Below are 17779 nucleotides of genomic sequence, written 5' to 3'. Positions count from 1 at the left end.
AATCTTTACCGAATGAGATGATCCTGAAGCTCCCTTTAGCCTGAATTGTGTTCTCTGTCACATGGATCTGAGGTCTCATCTAGGTGTGCGTCTCCTCTCTCCTCTAGGGCTCCCCGACCCTTTTGCAAAGATTGTCGTGGATGGGTCTGGGCAGTGCCACTCAACCGACACTGTGAAAAACACATTGGACCCAAAGTGGAACCAGCACTATGATCTGTGAGTTGAATGTTCTGTAAACCCCATGCGGAGTGGCAAGAAAGCAGGTGTCTAGCTTTTACGAGAAACATTTAAGAAAAAAAAAAAAAAGGATGACTTTTTTTTTTTTTTTTTGAGACGGAGTCTCGCTCTGTCGCCCAGGCTGGAGTGCAGTGGCCGGATCTCAGCTCGCTGCAAGCTCCGCCTCCCGGGTTCACGCCATTCTCCTGCCTCAGCCTCCTGAGTAGCTGGGACTACAGGCGCCACCACCTCGCCCAGCTAGTTTTTTGTATTTTTTAGTAGAGACGGGGTTTCACCGTGTTAGCCAGGATGGTCTCGATCTCCTGACCTCGTGATGCGCCTGTCTCGGCCTCCCAAAGTGCTGGGATTTCAGGCGTGAGCCACCGTGCCCAGCTGGGTGACTTTTTATTGATACCAAAAGCGGATGGCCAAATGAATGTCCATGTTGCCTAATTTTAGAATTTATGTACTTGGAAGTTCTTGCATTTGCCATTTTATTTTTTTCTTTTCCTTTTTTTTTTTTTTGAGATGGAGTCTTACTCTGTCACCCAGGCTGGAGTGCAGTGGCGCGATCTCAGCTCACTGCAACCTCTGCCTCCCGGGTACAAGCGATTCTCCTACCTTAGCCTCACAAGTAGCTGGGATTATGGGCATACGCCACCACACCCAGCTAATATTTGTATTTTTTAGTAGAGACAGGGTTTCACCATGTTGGCCAGTCTGGTCCTGAACTCCTGATCTCAAGTGATCTGCCCACCTTAGCCTCCCATAGTGTTGGGATTACAGGCGTGAGCCACCGTTCCCGACTGCATTTGGCATTTTCATAGATTTTTTATGGTTTGGTTTCATACCTGTGATCCTCAAACTTTTCAATCTCCTGGCCATTTTAGCAGGAAAAGAGGCTGTAGTTTGTAAACTCCACGTGCTACTGTTTTTCAGCAAAACCCTAAACCTAGTTGTAGTTTCTACCTAAAAAATGCATATTTTTTTTTTTTTTTGAGACGGAGTCTTGCTTTGTCGCCCAGGCTAGAGTGTGCAGTGATGTGATCTCAGCTCACTGCGACCTCCACCTCTTGGATTCAAGCGATTCTCCTGCCTCAGCCTCCTGAGTAGCTGGGATTACAGGCACCTGCAACCACGCCTGACTAATTTTTGTAGTTTTAGTATAGACGGGGTTTCACCATCTTGGCCAGGCTGGTCTTGAACTCCTGACCTCATGATCCACCCGCCTCAGCTTCCCAAAGTGCTGGGATTACAGGTAGGAGCCACCAGTGCTCTGCCTAAAAGATGCATTATTATGACTATATGTTTCTGTTGACTTTGGAAATTTTTGCTCTTTAGTACATATATATTTTCTGCAACAGAAAATACAGTTTTATTTGATCAAAGCCATCAGACAATTTCTTATATTCATTCAAAAACTGGATTGTACTTTGAAGACCACTATTTTATTTTATTTTTTAATTTAATTTAATTTTTTTTTAAAACAGAGTCTCACTCTGTTGCCCAGGCTGGAGCGCAGTGGCGCAATCTCGGCTCACCACAACCTCCTCCTCTTCGGTTCAAGCAATTCTCATTCCTCAGCCTCCCAAGTAACTGGGATTACAGGTGCCCGCCACCATGCCCGGCTAATTTTTGTATATTTAGTAGAGATGGGTTTCACCACTTTGGCCAGTCTGGTCTCGACCTCCGACCTCAGGTGATCCACCTGCCTCAGCCTCCCAGAGTGCTGGGATCATAGGTATGAGCCACTGCGCCTGGCCATGAAGACCACTATTTTATATGCATCCAAGTTTTCATATTCCTACTAAGATATTTTCATCAAAGTAATCCTGAAAGATTATTGTCTTTTAATTAACACAAATTATACTGTGTTGGATGGGATTTTTATTTTTATTTTATTTTATTTTTTGAGACAGAGTCTCGCTCTGTTGCCCAGGCTGGAGTGCAGTGGCAAGATCTTGGCTCATTGCAAGTTCTGCCTCCCGGGTTCACGCCATTCTCCTGCCTCAGCCTCCTGAGTAGCTGGGACTACAGGCGCCCACCACTATGCCCGGCTAATGTTTTGTATTTTTAGTGGGGACGGGGTTTCACCATGTTAGCCAGGATGGTCTCAATTTCCTGACCTCGTGATCCGCCCGCCTTGGCCTCCCAAAGTGCTGGGATTACAGGCGTGAGCCACTGTGCCCAGCCTTGGGTGGGATTTTTAAGATTTATATTCTAAGATTGAATTTCAGTGACACCGAGGCTCTGTAAGTGGGTTGAGTTCCTCTCTCTGTGGTTGACTTGCAGTGACAGTAAATGGAGGTTTAATGTCTTAGTGTCCTCTTGTGTACTTTGAATAGATCCGTAGGTTTGTAAGTAGTCCCTTGTTACAAACCAGTATTCTATAACAAACCTAATTGGTGAGAATTTATGAATCATGTTACTGTCCTATGCAACTATTAAAATATAGTAAATTTGCCAGGTGCAGTGGCTCACACCTGTAATCCAAGCACTTTGGGAGGCCGAGGCAGGTGGATCACCTGAGGTCAGGAGGTTAAGACCAGCCAGCCTGGCCAACATGGTGAAATCCCGTCTCTACTAAAAATACAAAAATTAGCCAGGCATGGTGGCAGGTGCCTGTAATCTCAGCTCCTGAGGAGGCTGAGGCAGGAGAATTCCTTGAACCCAGGAGGCGGAGGTTGCAGAGAGCCGAGACTGCGCCATTGCACTCCAGCCTGGGTGACAAGAGCAAAATTCTGTCTCAAAAAAATAAAAATAAAAATAAATAAAATATAGTAAGTTTGTTATAAGATTATTATTATCATGTGGTTATCTACATTTGCCCCTTCCATAAGGAGCAAAGTAATTCTTCTTCCCAGCCAGTTGAAATTAACGGGCACGTATTTATTAAATGCCTGTTACATGTGTAATACAGAGGCAACATTATTCTATAAGGTTTCTTAAAGAGAAAATCGCATTGAGCTATCATAATTCAGAAATACAATTAAAGGCTGGGTATGGTGGCTCATGCCTGTAATCCCCGCACTTTGGGAGGCCAAGGCAGGCAGATCACCTGAGGTTAGGAGTTCAAGACCAACCTGGCCACATGGCGAAACCCCGTCTCTACTAAAAAGACAGAAATTAGCTGGGCGTGGTGATGCACGCCTGTAGTCCCAGCTACTCGTGAGGCTGAGGCAGGAGAATCGCTTGAACTTGGGAGGCGGAAGTTGCAGTGAGCCATCACTCAACTGCGCTCCAGCCTGGGGGCAACAGAGCAAGATTCTATCTCAAGAAAAAAAAAAAAAAGAAACACAATTGAAAATGAGTTTTGCACTTTCTTTCCAGATATGTTGGGAAAACGGATTCGATAACCATTAGCGTGTGGAACCACAAGAAAATTCACAAGAAACAGGGAGCCGGCTTCCTGGGCTGTGTGCGGCTGCTTTCCAACGCCATCAGCAGATTAAAAGATACCGGATGTAAGAATCTAAAGTTTTCCTGCCTTTTAATGCAACCGAAGAAAGCTTAGGAGGCATCGTTTTCTGTTTCGATTGCTGAATACTGAATTCCTGCCTTCCTCCCTAGTTCACATTCCTTGGGTTAAGTTTTGAATTGTTTGTTTACAGACCAGCGTTTGGATCTATGCAAACTAAACCCCTCAGATACTGATGCAGTTCGTGGCCAGATAGTGGGTAAGAACTTTCTTGTCTGTGTAAAGAGATGCTTTTCTAGAACTTACATTCAACCCTTCATTGCCGAGAACTCACATACAGGCACTGACGATGCCGACGGGCCTCAGAGGCCAGACCACCTACGGGGCCTTCTCTTCAGTACTAGGAAGTTTTATTATTTTATCTAATTCCCTTCTCCTGGCTTTTTGTTTTCCTTCTGTTTTTTCTTTTTTTTTTGAGATGGGGTGCAGTGGTGAGATCTCGGCTCACTGCAACCTCCACCTCCCAGGTTCAAGCGATTCTCCTGCCTCAGCGTCCCGAGTACTTGGGACCACAGTTGTGAGCCACCACGCCTGGCTAATTTTTGTATTTTTAGTAGAGACGGAGTTTCACCATGTTGGCCAGGCTGGTCTCAATCTCCTGACCTCAAGTGATCTGCCCGCCTCGGCCTCCCAAAGTGCTGGGCTTACAGACGTGAACACCGCGTCCGGCCCCCTTCTCCTGGCTTTTAAAGTTGAGTTAAAATGACTTGGGTGCAGAAAGATTTAGGGTTAGAATTTGAAATGTAATTTTAATCATCACGTTTATGGACACTACATTTGTGACTGCATTATCCAAGGGTAGATAATAAGAATGGTGGCCGCACATACAGGAGTTGGGAAAGAGTTGCTTCTGGAAGCCCCATCATATACATAAAAAGCAAAGAGTTGTGAAGAATTCCATGTAATATAATCTCTACAGCCAGGGGATGGCATTATTTAGAATGAAAAATTAAAGTGTGCTAACGTTACAAAGTTTGGCTAGAGGCAGTCTGTTGGAAGTGATTTTGCTGTTAAATAGCTCACCCTATTATCCACCCATTTGTGTTAGTAGTACTTTAGGGTAACTGAGATATTGACCTGTAAGCACTGCTGCACGGAATCAAAACGGTCTCTCTGCAGCACACTGGAGTGATTGTAACTCCAAATCTGGTAGGTGTTGTCCTGTGCAGACCTGACTCAAGATAAAGGAATAGTGCAGGCATACACCCTGAAATCTACCATCATGCAAAAGTTCTCACTGAATGCTTTCCTGTGTGTAATTTCTTTTGTTTTTTCTTTGTGGAGGGATGTGCCAGGGAGAAAAACGAGTAACTGAAAACAACTTTATGAAAGTCTTGTTCATAGTAAAGATAGAGAATAAATATTTAGATTCACTTAGACTTTGCAGATGCTAAATGTACTCTCTGTCTTTATTCATTTATTTTTTTGAGACTGAATCTTGCTCTGTCGCCCAGGCTGGAGTGCAGTGGCGCGATCTCAGCTCACTGCAAGCTCCGCCTCCCGGGTTTAAGCGATTCTCCTGCCTCAGCCTCCCGAGTAGCTGGGGTTACAGCTGCCCGCCACCACGCCTGGGTGATTTTTTATGTTTTTAGTAGAGACGGGGTTTTGCCATGTTGGCCAGGCTGGTCTGGAACTCCTGGCCTCAGGTGATCTGCCCGCCTTGGTCTCCCAATGTGCTGGTATTACAGGTGTAAGCCACCGTGCCTGGCCTCTCTGTGTCTTTATTAAACTTAAGTCGGAATGTTCTTAAGAAATAAAAACTGGGCTCAGTGGCACATGCCTGTAGTCTAGCTACTCTGAGGCTGAGGCAGGAGGATTGCTTGAGCCCAGGAGTTTGAGGCCAGCCTGGGCAACACAGTGAGACTTAATCCCTCCCCAAAAAACTTCTTTATTTTTTTTAATTTTCAATTTTTTTTGGAGACAGAGTCTCGCTCTGTCACCCCTGCTGCAGTTCGGTGGTGCGATCTTAGCTCACTGTAAGGATCTCCACCTCCTGGGTTCAAGCAATTCTCCTGCCTCAGCCTCCCAAGTAGCTGGGACTACAAGTGTGCGCCACCACGCCCGGCTAATTTTTGTATTTTTAGTAGAGATGGGATTTTGCCACGTTGCCCAGGCTGGTCTCAAACTCCTGAGCTCAGGCGATCCACCCGTCTTGGCCTCCCTAAGTGCTGGGATAACAGGCATGAGCCACTGTGCCCGGCCCAAAAAAAGTCTTCTTAAAAAATAAATCTTCTTAAAAATAACTTAGAGGGACTGAATACTGCATTGTTATTTTTATGGAGACCAGAAGAAACATAGCACCATTTTCTACACCACATTTACAAGGAATGTTCCAAGTAGCACGCAGCTACCGGAGTAAAATGCTTCGTGTTCGAAAGCATAGGAATATACGTGTGTATGCATACACATATGCCTCGTTTTTACGATATCGTACATAAATGCTAAATGAGCAGTGACTCACTGTGTTATAATTATGTAAACCCCGCTGGGTTTTAACACAAGTCGTTCTTTTCTCTTTTAGTCAGTTTACAGACACGAGACAGAATAGGAACCGGCGGCTCGGTGGTGGACTGCAGGGGACTGTTAGAAAATGAAGGGTACGTATGACCACAGCGAGAGGCGGGCCGAGTTCTCTGCTGCCTTAACCTCTCGGCCTATAGGAAAGTGCCCTTCCCTCCTTAAGTCACTCTGCAGAATGCTTGAGATGCATAAAGGATGTTGGGATAAAACTGTGAACTAGTTTACTTGTCTACAAAGGAAGCTGTAAAAACAACTGGGGTTGGCCGGGTGCGGTGGCTCACGCCTGTAATCCCAGCACTTTGGGAGGCCGAGGCGGGCGGATCACGAGGTCAGGAGATTGAGACCATCCTAGCTAATACGGTGAAACCCCATCTCTACTAAAAATACAAAAACTTAGCCAGGCGTGGTGGCAGGAGCCTGTGGTTCCAGCCTACTCGGGAGGCTGAGACAGGAGAATTGCTTGAACCTGGGAGGAGGAGGTTGCAGTGAGCAGAGATCGCGCCACTGCACTGCAGCCTGGGTGACAGAGTGAGACTCTGTCTCAAAAAAAAAAACAAAAAACAACAACAATTCAGGTTGTGCCTGAAAGACTTGGAATCCAATGAAAGAGGCTCCCATGGGCCAAAGGTGGGTGAGTTTGAGCATCAGTAAGAATTATAACTGCCTGTAATCCCAGCACTGTGGGAGGCCAAGGTGGCTGGAGGCTTTGGTCTCGAGTTTGAGACCAGCCAGGGCAACATAGTGAGACTTTGTCTCTACCAAAAAATAAAAAATAAGAAATTAGCTGGGCATGGTGGCACGCACCTATAGTCCCAGCTGCTAGGGAAGCTGAGGTGGGAGGATTGCTTTGAGTCCAGGAGTGTGCAGTTGCAGGGAACCCTGATGACACCACTGCCCTCCACCTTGGGCGACACAGCAAGACCCTGGCTCAAAGAAAAGAAAAGAATTATAACTGCCATGAATTTGGAACATATCAAATATATTAAAAATCCTTGGGTTCATAATGACAGGGGAAAGAACTCAACACACTAAAAAATAAACAGCCGAACTGTCATTGGTCACTGTCACAATTTTGCAGTCCCCCATGAATTAATGGACCTGGCCAACAATCAATAATTGCTAAGAACATCACAGAAGAGAGATGATCCAACATGAACACACCTCTTGGAAATACAGGGGACCAGTGGTCACTGTCACAATTTTGCAGTCCCCCATGAATTAATGGACCTGGCCAACAATCAATAATTGCTGACATCACAGAAGAGAGATGATCCAACATGAACACACCTCTTGGAAATACAGGGGGCCAGGAGTGTGTCTCACGGCCCCAAGGGAATATAATCAACAAACATCCAGAATAGCGCCCTCTGTAGGACAGACAACCCACTGTCTTCAACAGATAGACTGCGAGGAAAGCAAAGACAGGAGGGAAGCAGAACTGTCAACAATTCCTATTAAAACAAACTTGAGACATAGCTACACATGCAAGGTGTGGACTTTGGATCCTGATTTATGAGGCAATTGGAGAACTCTGAACACTGGCATTTGATTTTTTAAAAAATTAAGGAACAGTTTTTAGTTGTGATAATGGAAAAAGTCCTTGTCTTTTAGAGGGACAGTATAGATCCTTTTAGAGGCTGAAATATTTAAGGATGAAGTCATAAAACGTTGGGGTTGGTGGGGAGGGATTGGAAGAGTGGACATTGGATGATGGTTAGTTGGGAGGGGTGGACACGGAGGGTTCATTGTACTGTCTTTCATTTTTTGTACATATTTGAAATTTTTCAATCTCAGATTTTAAAAAAGTATTTGCTTCTAAGGGGCAGTAGCCTATTAAGGTAAATTGTCTTCAGAATTGCTCAGGGGGTAAAGATTGATGTTTAAAAAGTACCTAAAGGGTGGCTCAAGCCTGTAATCCCAGCACTTTGGGAGGCCGAGACGGGCAGATCATGAGGTCAGGAGATCGAGACCATCCTGGCTAACACGGTGAAACCCCGTCTCTACTAAAAAATACAAAAAAAAAAAAAACTAGCCGTGCGAGGTGGCGGGCGCCTATAGTCCCAGCTACTCTGGAGGCTGAGGCAGGAGAATGGCGTGAACCCGGGAGGCGGAACTTGCAGTGAACCGAGATCGCGCCACTGCACTCCAGCCTGGGCGACAGAGCGAGACTCCGTCTGGGAAAAAAAAAAAAAAAAAGTACCTAAAGGTATTTTGGTATTTTATGTAACCAGGAGTTTCATTATAGAGTAAAATAACAAGGAAAATGGAGTATTTGGATATGATTTTATTTTATTTTATTTTATTTTTGAGATGGAATCTTGTCCTGTCACCCAGGCTGGAGTAGAATGGTGCAATCTCGGCTCACTGCAACCTCTGCCTCCTGGGTTCAAGCAATTCTCGTGCCTCAGCCTCCCAAGTAGCTGGGACCACAGGCACGTGCCACCACGCCCAGCTAATTTTTGTAGTTTTAGTACAGATGGGGTTTCACCATGTTGGCAAGGCTGGTCTTGAACTCCTGACCTCAAGTGATCTGCCCACCTCAGTGTCCCAAAGTTGGGATTACAGGTGTGAGCCACCGCACCCGGCCTGGATGTGATTTTAAATCAAGAAAAATGAGATCTCATTTCACGAACTCCTCATAGTCTAAGGCTGGTTTCTTCTAATCATTCCAGTCTACCCTACGGTGAAACTGTACATTTGGCCTTGGTGACACTCCGGCCCCCTGTTCCTCTTAGAAGAGTCTGTCTGTTTGAGTGGCACAGGGTGGATTTTACAAAACTAGGCCCTTGGAACACTGGACATTGTTAAAGGAAAGCAAATGAATGTATGCGACGGTGTCCCCAGGACACTAGCCCTAAGGCGCTGGTCTTGTGACTCCTCCCTGGTGACACCATGCCTGCCTGCTCTGTCCCTTTCAGATCGGTGTATGAAGACTCAGGGCCTGGGAGGCCGCTCAGCTGCTTCATGGAGGAACCAGCCCCTTACACAGATAGCACCGGTGCTGCTGCCGGAGGAGGGAACTGCAGGTTTGTGGAGTCCCCAAGTCAAGATCAAAGACTTCAGGCACAGCGGCTTCGAAACCCTGATGTGCGAGGTCCACTACAGACGCCCCAGAACCGACCACATGGCCACCAGTCCCCGGAACTGCCCGAAGGCTACGGTGAGAGAATGTACCCTGCTGTGGCCAGTGCCATCTGCCCTGTTTCCACGAGCTTGACTTTTTTTTTTTTTTTTGAGACAAGGTCTTGCTCTGTCACCCATGCTGGAGTGCAGTGGCATGATCATGGCTTACGGCAGCCTTGACCTCCCTAGCTCACGTGATCCTCCCGAGTGGCTGGGATTACAGGCACACGCCATCATGCCCGGCTAAGTTTTGTATTTTTTATAGAGAATGGGTCTCGCCATGTTGCCCAGGCTGGTCTCAAACTCCTGGGCTCAAGTGATCCGCTTGCCTCAGCCGCCCAAGTGCTGGGATTACAGACGTGAGCCACCGCGCCCGGCCTTTAACCCTTTTTGAGTAACCTGTTTGTGCCGTAAGTGCGGATGTTTGCATGGCTATGCCATTTGATAGTTGTGGCAGTGTAAAGACAGCTGGAAGAAAACGGTGCTAAATCTAGCTAAGCATGAATTTTCAGCAATTGCTCCACATCTCCCAGTCTAGAAATCAAGTGAAAATCTTAGGCAAACGAAGACCAGAGCCAACCAAGATAACATGTAGGCTAGATGAGGGTGTCTGTAGTGCTCTGGAAAGGAGAGCATGGGGCAAGACGGAGAAGAAGGGATTATCTGGCCACCTCAGAAGAACCGGGAGAAGACGGGGAGTGTTAGCTAGATGTAGATAATACCATAAGGGAGGGCATCGAGGGTTGGTTCCAGACTCTCCCTGGAACTGAAGTTGTCTAATTTGGATCCCTGATTTCTTGTGTAGAACAAAGAACAACAGTCCAGGGCCAGGTTTACTTTTTGCACACACAGACCGGAGTTAGCACGTGGCACGACCCCAGGATACCAAGGTAAGCCTCCTGAAACGCACACCCTCCCAGCTGTCTTTCCAGCGGTTGACTTGAAAAGCCAGTACCCTCTCCCAGATGTGTTGCTCTTGTTTTAAACTAAAAATATTGATGAATGAGATGATATTGATGTCTGGGATTTCCTTCAGATAAGCTGGGGTGGGGGGAGTGGCCAGGGGTACATTTGAAACAAGGTTGACCAGGAGTCATTGTTGACCTTTGAAACAAGGTTGACCGTGATCATTGCTGAAGTCGGTTACACAGCGATTCCTTATGATCGCTCATTTTTTATATGCTTAAAATGTTCTATCCTAAGTCAAGGAAATATAAAGACTCTGTTACCCTCTCTGTCTTCTACTTTACTGTCCCCATTGCCTCAGTCCCTCGGGGACCATTCCTGGGGGAGATGAAGCTTTTCTATACGAATTCCTTCTGCAAGGCCATACATCTGAGCCCAGGTTAGAGATCCCCCCCCCCACCCCATAACAGAGTTAAGTTTCTTTTTTTCTTTTCTTTGCTTTTTATTTCCTTTTGGAATAGCATTACTACCTAATACGATTTTTGGTAATACTTAGTTCCTTTTTATTCATAATTTGTTTCATCTGAGGATAAACTTCCTGTCTTTGATTTTCCAGATCTATGTTTAATTTATGACTCAGTACCTATAATGAGACTGGAAATATATTACCTGCAAACGAATGCGGTGTCTCTTTTGTACCCCGTTAGAAATGACAGGCTTTTGTGTTAATTAGAAACACATCTTGGTCGGTAAAGCTGTGCTCCCTTCTGACTGTGGATGGTGTTGAAATTATTAATCAGGAGAATAACTAATCATTCTTAGCGTGGAAAATACTTGTTGAACAAAAACCCCATTTGAAAATGAGAATGGCTTGTCCTGCAACTGTTTAGAATTGTGAGTTTCTGAATGCATGTTCCTGTATTCTCCCTTAGTCCTGAAAAGCTTGGTGCTGTCTGGGAACTTTCCAATGAAGAAACCCTGCTGGCCTGGAGCATTTAATGACACTTGTGAATTCACTTAGTTTTCTGACAGCACTAAGATGCTTCCTGCTATTTGGGCCTTCTTTCGTATAAGAAATGATATTCTGTGGAGAGCCCCTGTTCCTTATCATGGTTATAAGCTCTCAAACTTCCTATTTTCTTTTTTTTTTTTGAGGTGGAATTTTGCTTTTGTCACCCAGGCTGGAGTGCAATGGTGTGATCTGGGCTCACTGCAACCTCCACCTCCTGGGTTCAAACGATTCTCCTGCCTCAGCTTCCCAAGTACTGGGATTACAGGCACCCGCCACCACACCCAACTAATTTTTGTATTATTAGTAGAGACGGGGTTTCATCATGTTGGCCAGGATGGTCTTGAACTCCTGACCTCAGGTGATCTATCTGCCTCCCAGAGTGCTGGGATTACAGGTGTGAGCCACCGCACCCAGCCTGAAAGTTTGGTTTTTAATCTCTTGGATGTTGCTGCTGTTTGCAACAGAGAGGCCTGGACTGAGTGGAGGTTTGGCGTAAGTAGCACCACGAAGGTCCATCTTAGCAGAGCTGGGACACAGACACCTTGATAAGGAACCTCTGTGGCTTCTGTTGCTGACTTTTGGCCTCATTCCTCTGTACTCAGTTGGATAAACCTCTCTGTATTTTCCATTTTGGTAGAGACCTTAACAGTGTGAACTGTGATGAACTTGGACCACTGCCGCCAGGCTGGGAAGTCAGAAGTACAGTTTCTGGGAGGATATATTTTGTAGATCATAATAACCGAACAACCCAGTTTACAGACCCAAGGTTACACCACATCATGAAGTAAGACTTTAAAAATAGTTTTTGCTGATCTCTTTTATTGATCATTGAATGCTTTCTTGGACTGATTTGTGTGAATGTATTGACTGCCTCGCCGGTTGGGTAATAAGCGTGGTCAAAATGATGTTAGATATCTGGTGGATAATTGCATATTTTAAACTCTTAAATTAGCTGTGAAGAGCACTGAAGCCCTAGATTGCTGCTACCCTTTTCTTACTTGCAGCCTAGATAAAATTGACCGAGATGGGGGTCTTAGGCAGCTTCCTGAAGGACGCTTCTGCAGGCAGCGCTCTCATGAGACACGCGGCCCTTAGGTTGAGAAGTAGAGATAGGCAATGTCCCCCTAGTGCCTGCACGGTGGGGAACTGGATACCTTGGAACTGGGAATTATCTTGGATCCCATATTTAGTGTTCCAGGCCTGTTGTGTTCTCAGAGCCAAACATCCCACATAGCTCTTTTTTAAATTTTGAGACGGAGTCCCGCTCTGTCACCCAGGCTGGAGTGCAGTGGCTCGATCTCGGCTCACTGCAAGCTCCGTCTCCCTGGTTCAAGTGATTCTCCTGCCTCAGCCTCCCGAGTAGCTGGGATCACAGGCACCCGCCACCATACCTGGCTAATTTATTGTTTTTTTAGTAGAGATGGGATTTGGCCACGTTGGCCAGGCTGGTCCCAAATTCCTGACTTCGGGTGATCTGCCTGTCTCGGCCTCCCGAAGTGCTGGGATTACAGGCATGAGCCACTGCGCCCGCCCTCGACATAGCTCTTTTTTTGTCTTTTTTTTTTTTTTCCTTTTTGTGGAGAACGGGGTCTCGCTGTATTACCCAGGCAGGTCTCGAACTCCTGGGCTCAAGCTATCCTCCCGCCTCTGCCTCCCTGAGAGCTGGGATTACAGGCATGAGCCACCGCGCCCGGCTTGACATAGCTCTTTTAACCGACAGCTGTGTGTCTCAGTAGCAAAACTTAAACCGGACAACTGCCGCTTTGTCACCATACTAATCCTACTCCTTTTATTTTACTGAAAGTTTGCTCTCAGTGAGCAGCCGTGGAAATCTCTTGGCGGTAAAAATGAGGGATGGTTTTCATTAGATTTCACTCGAGCGCTCTGTTGTGCCTATCATTAGATTTCATTTGAGCTCTCCACTGTTATCTCCTTTAAAATTTTTTCCCATCATCTCCATTTCATTCTTACTGCCAAGGTGCATCTGATGGTACATTGGTCCATCTCATGGGTGTGTAATAGATGCATAATAAATGACAACCATTTCCATTTTTATTTGTAGTAGTAATGTGCGAGATAATTGGTTGCTTGGAATTGGGGTACCTCCCTTTTTTTTTTGAGACAGAGTCTGGCTCTGTCGCCCAGGCTTGGAGGGCAGTGGCACGATCTCGGCTCACTGCAACCTCCGCTTCCCGGGTTCAAGTGATTTTCCTGTCTCAGCCTCCTAAGTAGCTGGGATTATAGGTGTCCACCACCACAGCTGGCTAATATTTTGTATTTTTTTTTTTTTTTTTTTTTTTTTTTTTGAGATGAGTCTCGCTCTGTCGCCCAGGCTGGAGTGCAGTGGCCGGATCTCAGCTCACTGCAAGCTCCGCCTCCCGGGTTCACGCCATTCTCCTGGCTCAGCCTCCCGAGTAGCTGGGACTACAGGCGCCCGCCACCTCGCCCGGCTAGTTTTTTTGTATTTTTTAGTAGAGACGGGGTTTCACCATGTTAGCCCGGATGGTCTCGATCTCCTGACCTCATGATCCGCCCGTCTCGGCCTCCCAAAGTGCTGGGATTACAGGCTTGAGCCACCGCGCCCGGCCTAATATTTTGTATTTTTAGTAGAGACCGGGTTTCACCATGTTGTCCAGGCTGGTCTCGGCCTCCCAAAGTGCTGGGATTACAGGCTTGAGCCACCACGCCCGGCCTGGGGTACCTCCTTTATTGTACTGTAGACTGTATATTTAGGCTAATGTGGCCATCAGTGACTTTTACACAGCTAGCTAGGTACATGGTTATGCCATCAGGGAAGCAAATTCTCCCTGAAGGTGCATGTAGCAAGCCGTCTCCACCAACCGTGTGTGGGTGCTTGCAGCTCCCCTGGCCAGGGCTTCAGAGTGACTCTCTGCGTCTCTTCTTCCCAAGTCACCAGTGCCAACTCAAGGAGCCCAGCCAGCCGCTGCCACTGCCCAGCGAGGGCTCTCTGGAGGACGAGGAGCTTCCTGCCCAGAGATACGAAAGAGATCTAGTCCAGAAGCTGAAAGTCCTCAGACACGAACTGTCGCTTCAGCAGCCCCAAGCTGGTCACTGCCGCATCGAAGTGTCCAGAGAAGAAATCTTCGAGGTACAGAGTTCAGGGCCACTGCCCAGACCCTGTTCAGAAACAAATAAGGCAGCTCAAAGGAATCTCAAATGCCTTTGTTTTAAAGGGCTGCTTTAAATGAACTGCTTTGTGGGTGATGTCTGCGTTTCAGGGAACCCTTCTTTCTCTGGTATTTCAGGTGTTGATTTTATTACTAAGGGAAGTGCAGAGTTTGTCAGGACCACAGCCTGTGTAGAGGGAGGGAACGGTATTTATTTCCTCTCATGGTAAAAAGGGAGACAATTAAATAGTTTCACTTCTAGGTGAAAACCTAGAGATGTATATAGAAACTAGCACTAAAAAATAGTGGGAACCTCCTTGTCTACATGATGCAGGTTAAATATTCCTGCAATCTGCGCCTTCCCCAGAGCCAGGCAGTCTCCCTCCTCTCTTCTTGTACGAGATGTCATCTGAGGGCTGTCCTTCTCAGGGCAGCTCAGGGGCTGGGGGCTGTCCTGCTTCTCCTGTGGAAATTGGCGGGGAGCAGGTGGCTCCTGGGACAGGTTCTGTCCCTTACACGGCTTCCTGCAGGAGCAGGTCTCTAAACAGACCGGCCCTTTTCCCAAGAAAGCCGACCATTCGGGAAAATCTCCATGGCATGTGGGCCATTTCCTGCCCTCCTTTGTGGAGACACTGTCAGAAATGATCAAAGGAGACAGAGCACAGATTCCCCCTGGGTGACAGTGCTGAGGGAGCACAGCAGGGCGAGGGAGCTGAGCGCCTTCCCCATGGCCAGGGCTGGGCCTGGGTGTTGGATGGGCAGCTTGGCTGCAGTACCCAGCCCTGCCTGCTGCATGTCTGCCCTTGTTGCAGGGTTAGAAAAGCGCTGAAGTACTGACTTCACTACCAGATTGTTTCGTCTTTCCCTCTCAGGTTGCCAGAGTGTTTTTTTTTTTTTTTTTGAGACGGAGTCTCGCTCTGTTGCGCGGGCTGGAGTGCGCGATCTCGGCTCACTGCAAGCTCCACCTCCCAGGTTCAAGCGATTCTCCTGCCTCAGCCTCCCGAGTAGCTGGGATTACAGGCGCCCGCCACCACACCTGGTTAATTTTTTGTATTTTTAGTAGAGACGGGGTTTCCCCATGTTGGCCAGGCTGGTCTCGAACTCCTGACCTCAGGTGATCTGCCCACCTCAGCCTCCCAAAGTGCTGGGATTACAGGTATGGGCCACCGCACCTGGCTGGGTTGCTGGAGTTTGAATTGCGTTAAATTTAAAGCATAAAAATATTCTTAAGTACCTTGTTACTGACATCTACAGACATGTAGTGGCTTCTGCTTCAAGTGCTGAGTCTGAGGGAATAGCAGGCTGATCACATGGGTTCTGTGCTGTGCTTAAGCCACCTTATGTCTTACTTAAAAACTTAAAATCTTTTTGCTTTTTGACTCAGTGTGAAGTCAAATGTGATTTTTCACTTTAGATATAAAAACAGGCTCAGAACTCCCTTAGCATTCAGACTTGCTAACGTCTTGATTTTGGTTGCAATGCATAAGTTGTTTATCGTGTGCACTGAAATTAATCTATGCAGAGAAAAACCAACCCTAGTGAGACTTGTCCTTCACTCCTTGGTGATTCACTGAAAACAGACATGTGTTTCCCTTAAGGTTAGTGTTTCCTGGCATTGTGTTTGTTTTGTTGTTGTCTCAGAGGGAGAAACTGAGAAAAAAGATGATGGAATATACTAGATGCCAAAGAAACATTCTGATTAGGAGCCAGATAAAACTTGAATTGGAATGGATGCGTATTCTTAACCAGGCGCCATTACCAATAACCGTTTATAACTTGAAGAATAAGAAATGTTCTTCTCTCTGAAACTGTGATGTTGCTATTCAGGAGTCTTACCGCCAGATCATGAAGATGCGACCCAAAGACTTGAAGAAACGGCTAATGGTGAAATTCCGCGGGGAAGAAGGTTTGGATTACGGTGGCGTGGCCAGGTGAGTTGCTAATTCACCTTTTCTGCTGCGTGGATTTCCGTCTTTTCAGGAGAAGTCATTTGCCCTTCTCCAGTGCTCATCACCAAGCACTCCTGGGCAGGGCTGATGTCTCCCTGGAGCAGTCGGGCCAGCATGCGATGGCTGCAGCCACCCTGCTGAGAATAGGAATTCCTCGGAGCATGCTCGTGCCAGCCTCTTGCCATAACCTACCAGAATATCCGTGATCATCACCACTAATCGACTTCTTGTAAAGCTAGAATTCAACTTTTTAAACTCACTCCCTTCTTTTGAAACATAATTTCAGGACATGCTCCTGAAATTAACACAGGAGGTGGCCTTGCTCTCCTCCGTAGAGGATTTTCTGCAGACAGCAGGGCAGGGACTGCATTTGTGCATGTAAACTGCATGTAAATCGCATTCGTGTCAAAAGAATTATGTAAAATGTTGAAATTGTGGTCAAAATAATTCAAGAAAATGTTATAAAAAAAAAACCAGAATAGAATGATGAAAAGCTGCTATTTCATGTCCTGCCTCTTTTCACCTTCAAGACAATTTTTCTTTTTTTTTTTTTGTCTTTTTTGAGACAGAATCTTGCTCACTTGCCCAGGCTGGAGTGCAGTGGCGCAATCATAGCTCACTGCAGCCTCAACCTCCAGGGCTCAAGCCAGCCTCCCACCTCAGCCTCCCAAGTAGCTGGAACTACAGGTGTGTAACACCACGCCTGGCTAATTTTTTTAAAAGTTTTTTGTAGAGATGAGGCCTTACTATGTTGCCCAGGCTGGTCTCAAACTCCTGGGCTCGAGCCATCCTCCCATGTGGGTCCCCAAAGTGCTGATACTGCAGATGTGAACCACTGTGCTTGGCTAAGACAACTGCTCCTGAACTTTTTTAGCTCTTTCTTTGAATAGGTATCTTATTATTTCCAGATTTAATGATTTATGGGCATATACAGAAGATAGACTGACTCTAGTTACTCTCATGTTCAATTTAGTCATATGAGTCTTTTTAGTTCTCCCCTCATTTGTAACTTCATGTCCTGTGCTTTCACCTTTAGTTTTTGATTTCTCAACTAGAGACATGATCTCTGGACCTCTCATTTGCATAAGAACAGGCTATTCATACTTGTAACTTCTCTTCAGCATTCCTTCTGCCTCTTAAATTCTGTCATCTATAATATTACTTTTATATTGTCAAGGTTAAGATTTACATTTTCTTCTGTAACCAAAATTTGGTGAGTCTCCTATGCTTGTCTACCAATTATTTGTAAAGGGATGAAAGTTTATATGATTTATATTATTATGAATGAAAAGATTGTCATTAAGGGGTTAAATAGTATTCTAGAATTTGTTTAACTTTTTGGAGCAAATTCCAATTTTTCCAAGAATTTCTTCTTCCCTTTTTTTCTGGAGACAAGAGTCTCACTCTGTGGCCCAGGCTGGAGTCCATTGGCTGGATCTCAGCTCAC

The 17779-nt window shown here is 46.1% G+C and overlaps 1 protein-coding gene across 3 annotated transcripts in view; it reads left to right on the top strand.

Moving 5' to 3' along the window:
* The window catches only part of SMURF1 (SMAD specific E3 ubiquitin protein ligase 1), a 124754-nt gene that overhangs the window by 89811 nt on the left and 17164 nt on the right, over positions 1–17779 (top strand). For 2 of the 3 annotated variants that reach the window (XM_030932667.1, XM_030932666.1), the window contains exons 3-11: positions 108–216; positions 3547–3680; positions 3828–3893; positions 6216–6291; positions 9133–9374; positions 10143–10227; positions 11893–12039; positions 14166–14364; positions 16211–16314. In XM_030932667.1, coding sequence (XP_030788527.1) covers positions 108–216; positions 3547–3680; positions 3828–3893; positions 6216–6291; positions 9133–9374; positions 10143–10227; positions 11893–12039; positions 14166–14364; positions 16211–16314 — 1162 coding nt within the window. Of the gene's footprint in view, positions 1–107; positions 217–3546; positions 3681–3827; positions 3894–6215; positions 6292–9132; positions 9375–10142; positions 10228–10604; positions 10683–11892; positions 12040–14165; positions 14365–16210; positions 16315–17779 lie in introns of all 3 variants that reach the window. The other variant, XM_030932668.1, reaches the window with a different exon arrangement.

This window comes from Rhinopithecus roxellana, chromosome 6, assembly GCF_007565055.1.
Source record: "Rhinopithecus roxellana isolate Shanxi Qingling chromosome 6, ASM756505v1, whole genome shotgun sequence".
Lineage (NCBI taxonomy): Eukaryota > Metazoa > Chordata > Mammalia > Primates > Cercopithecidae > Rhinopithecus > Rhinopithecus roxellana.
Note: the sequence above shows the minus strand (reverse complement) of the source record. Positions and strands in the feature narration are given on the sequence as shown.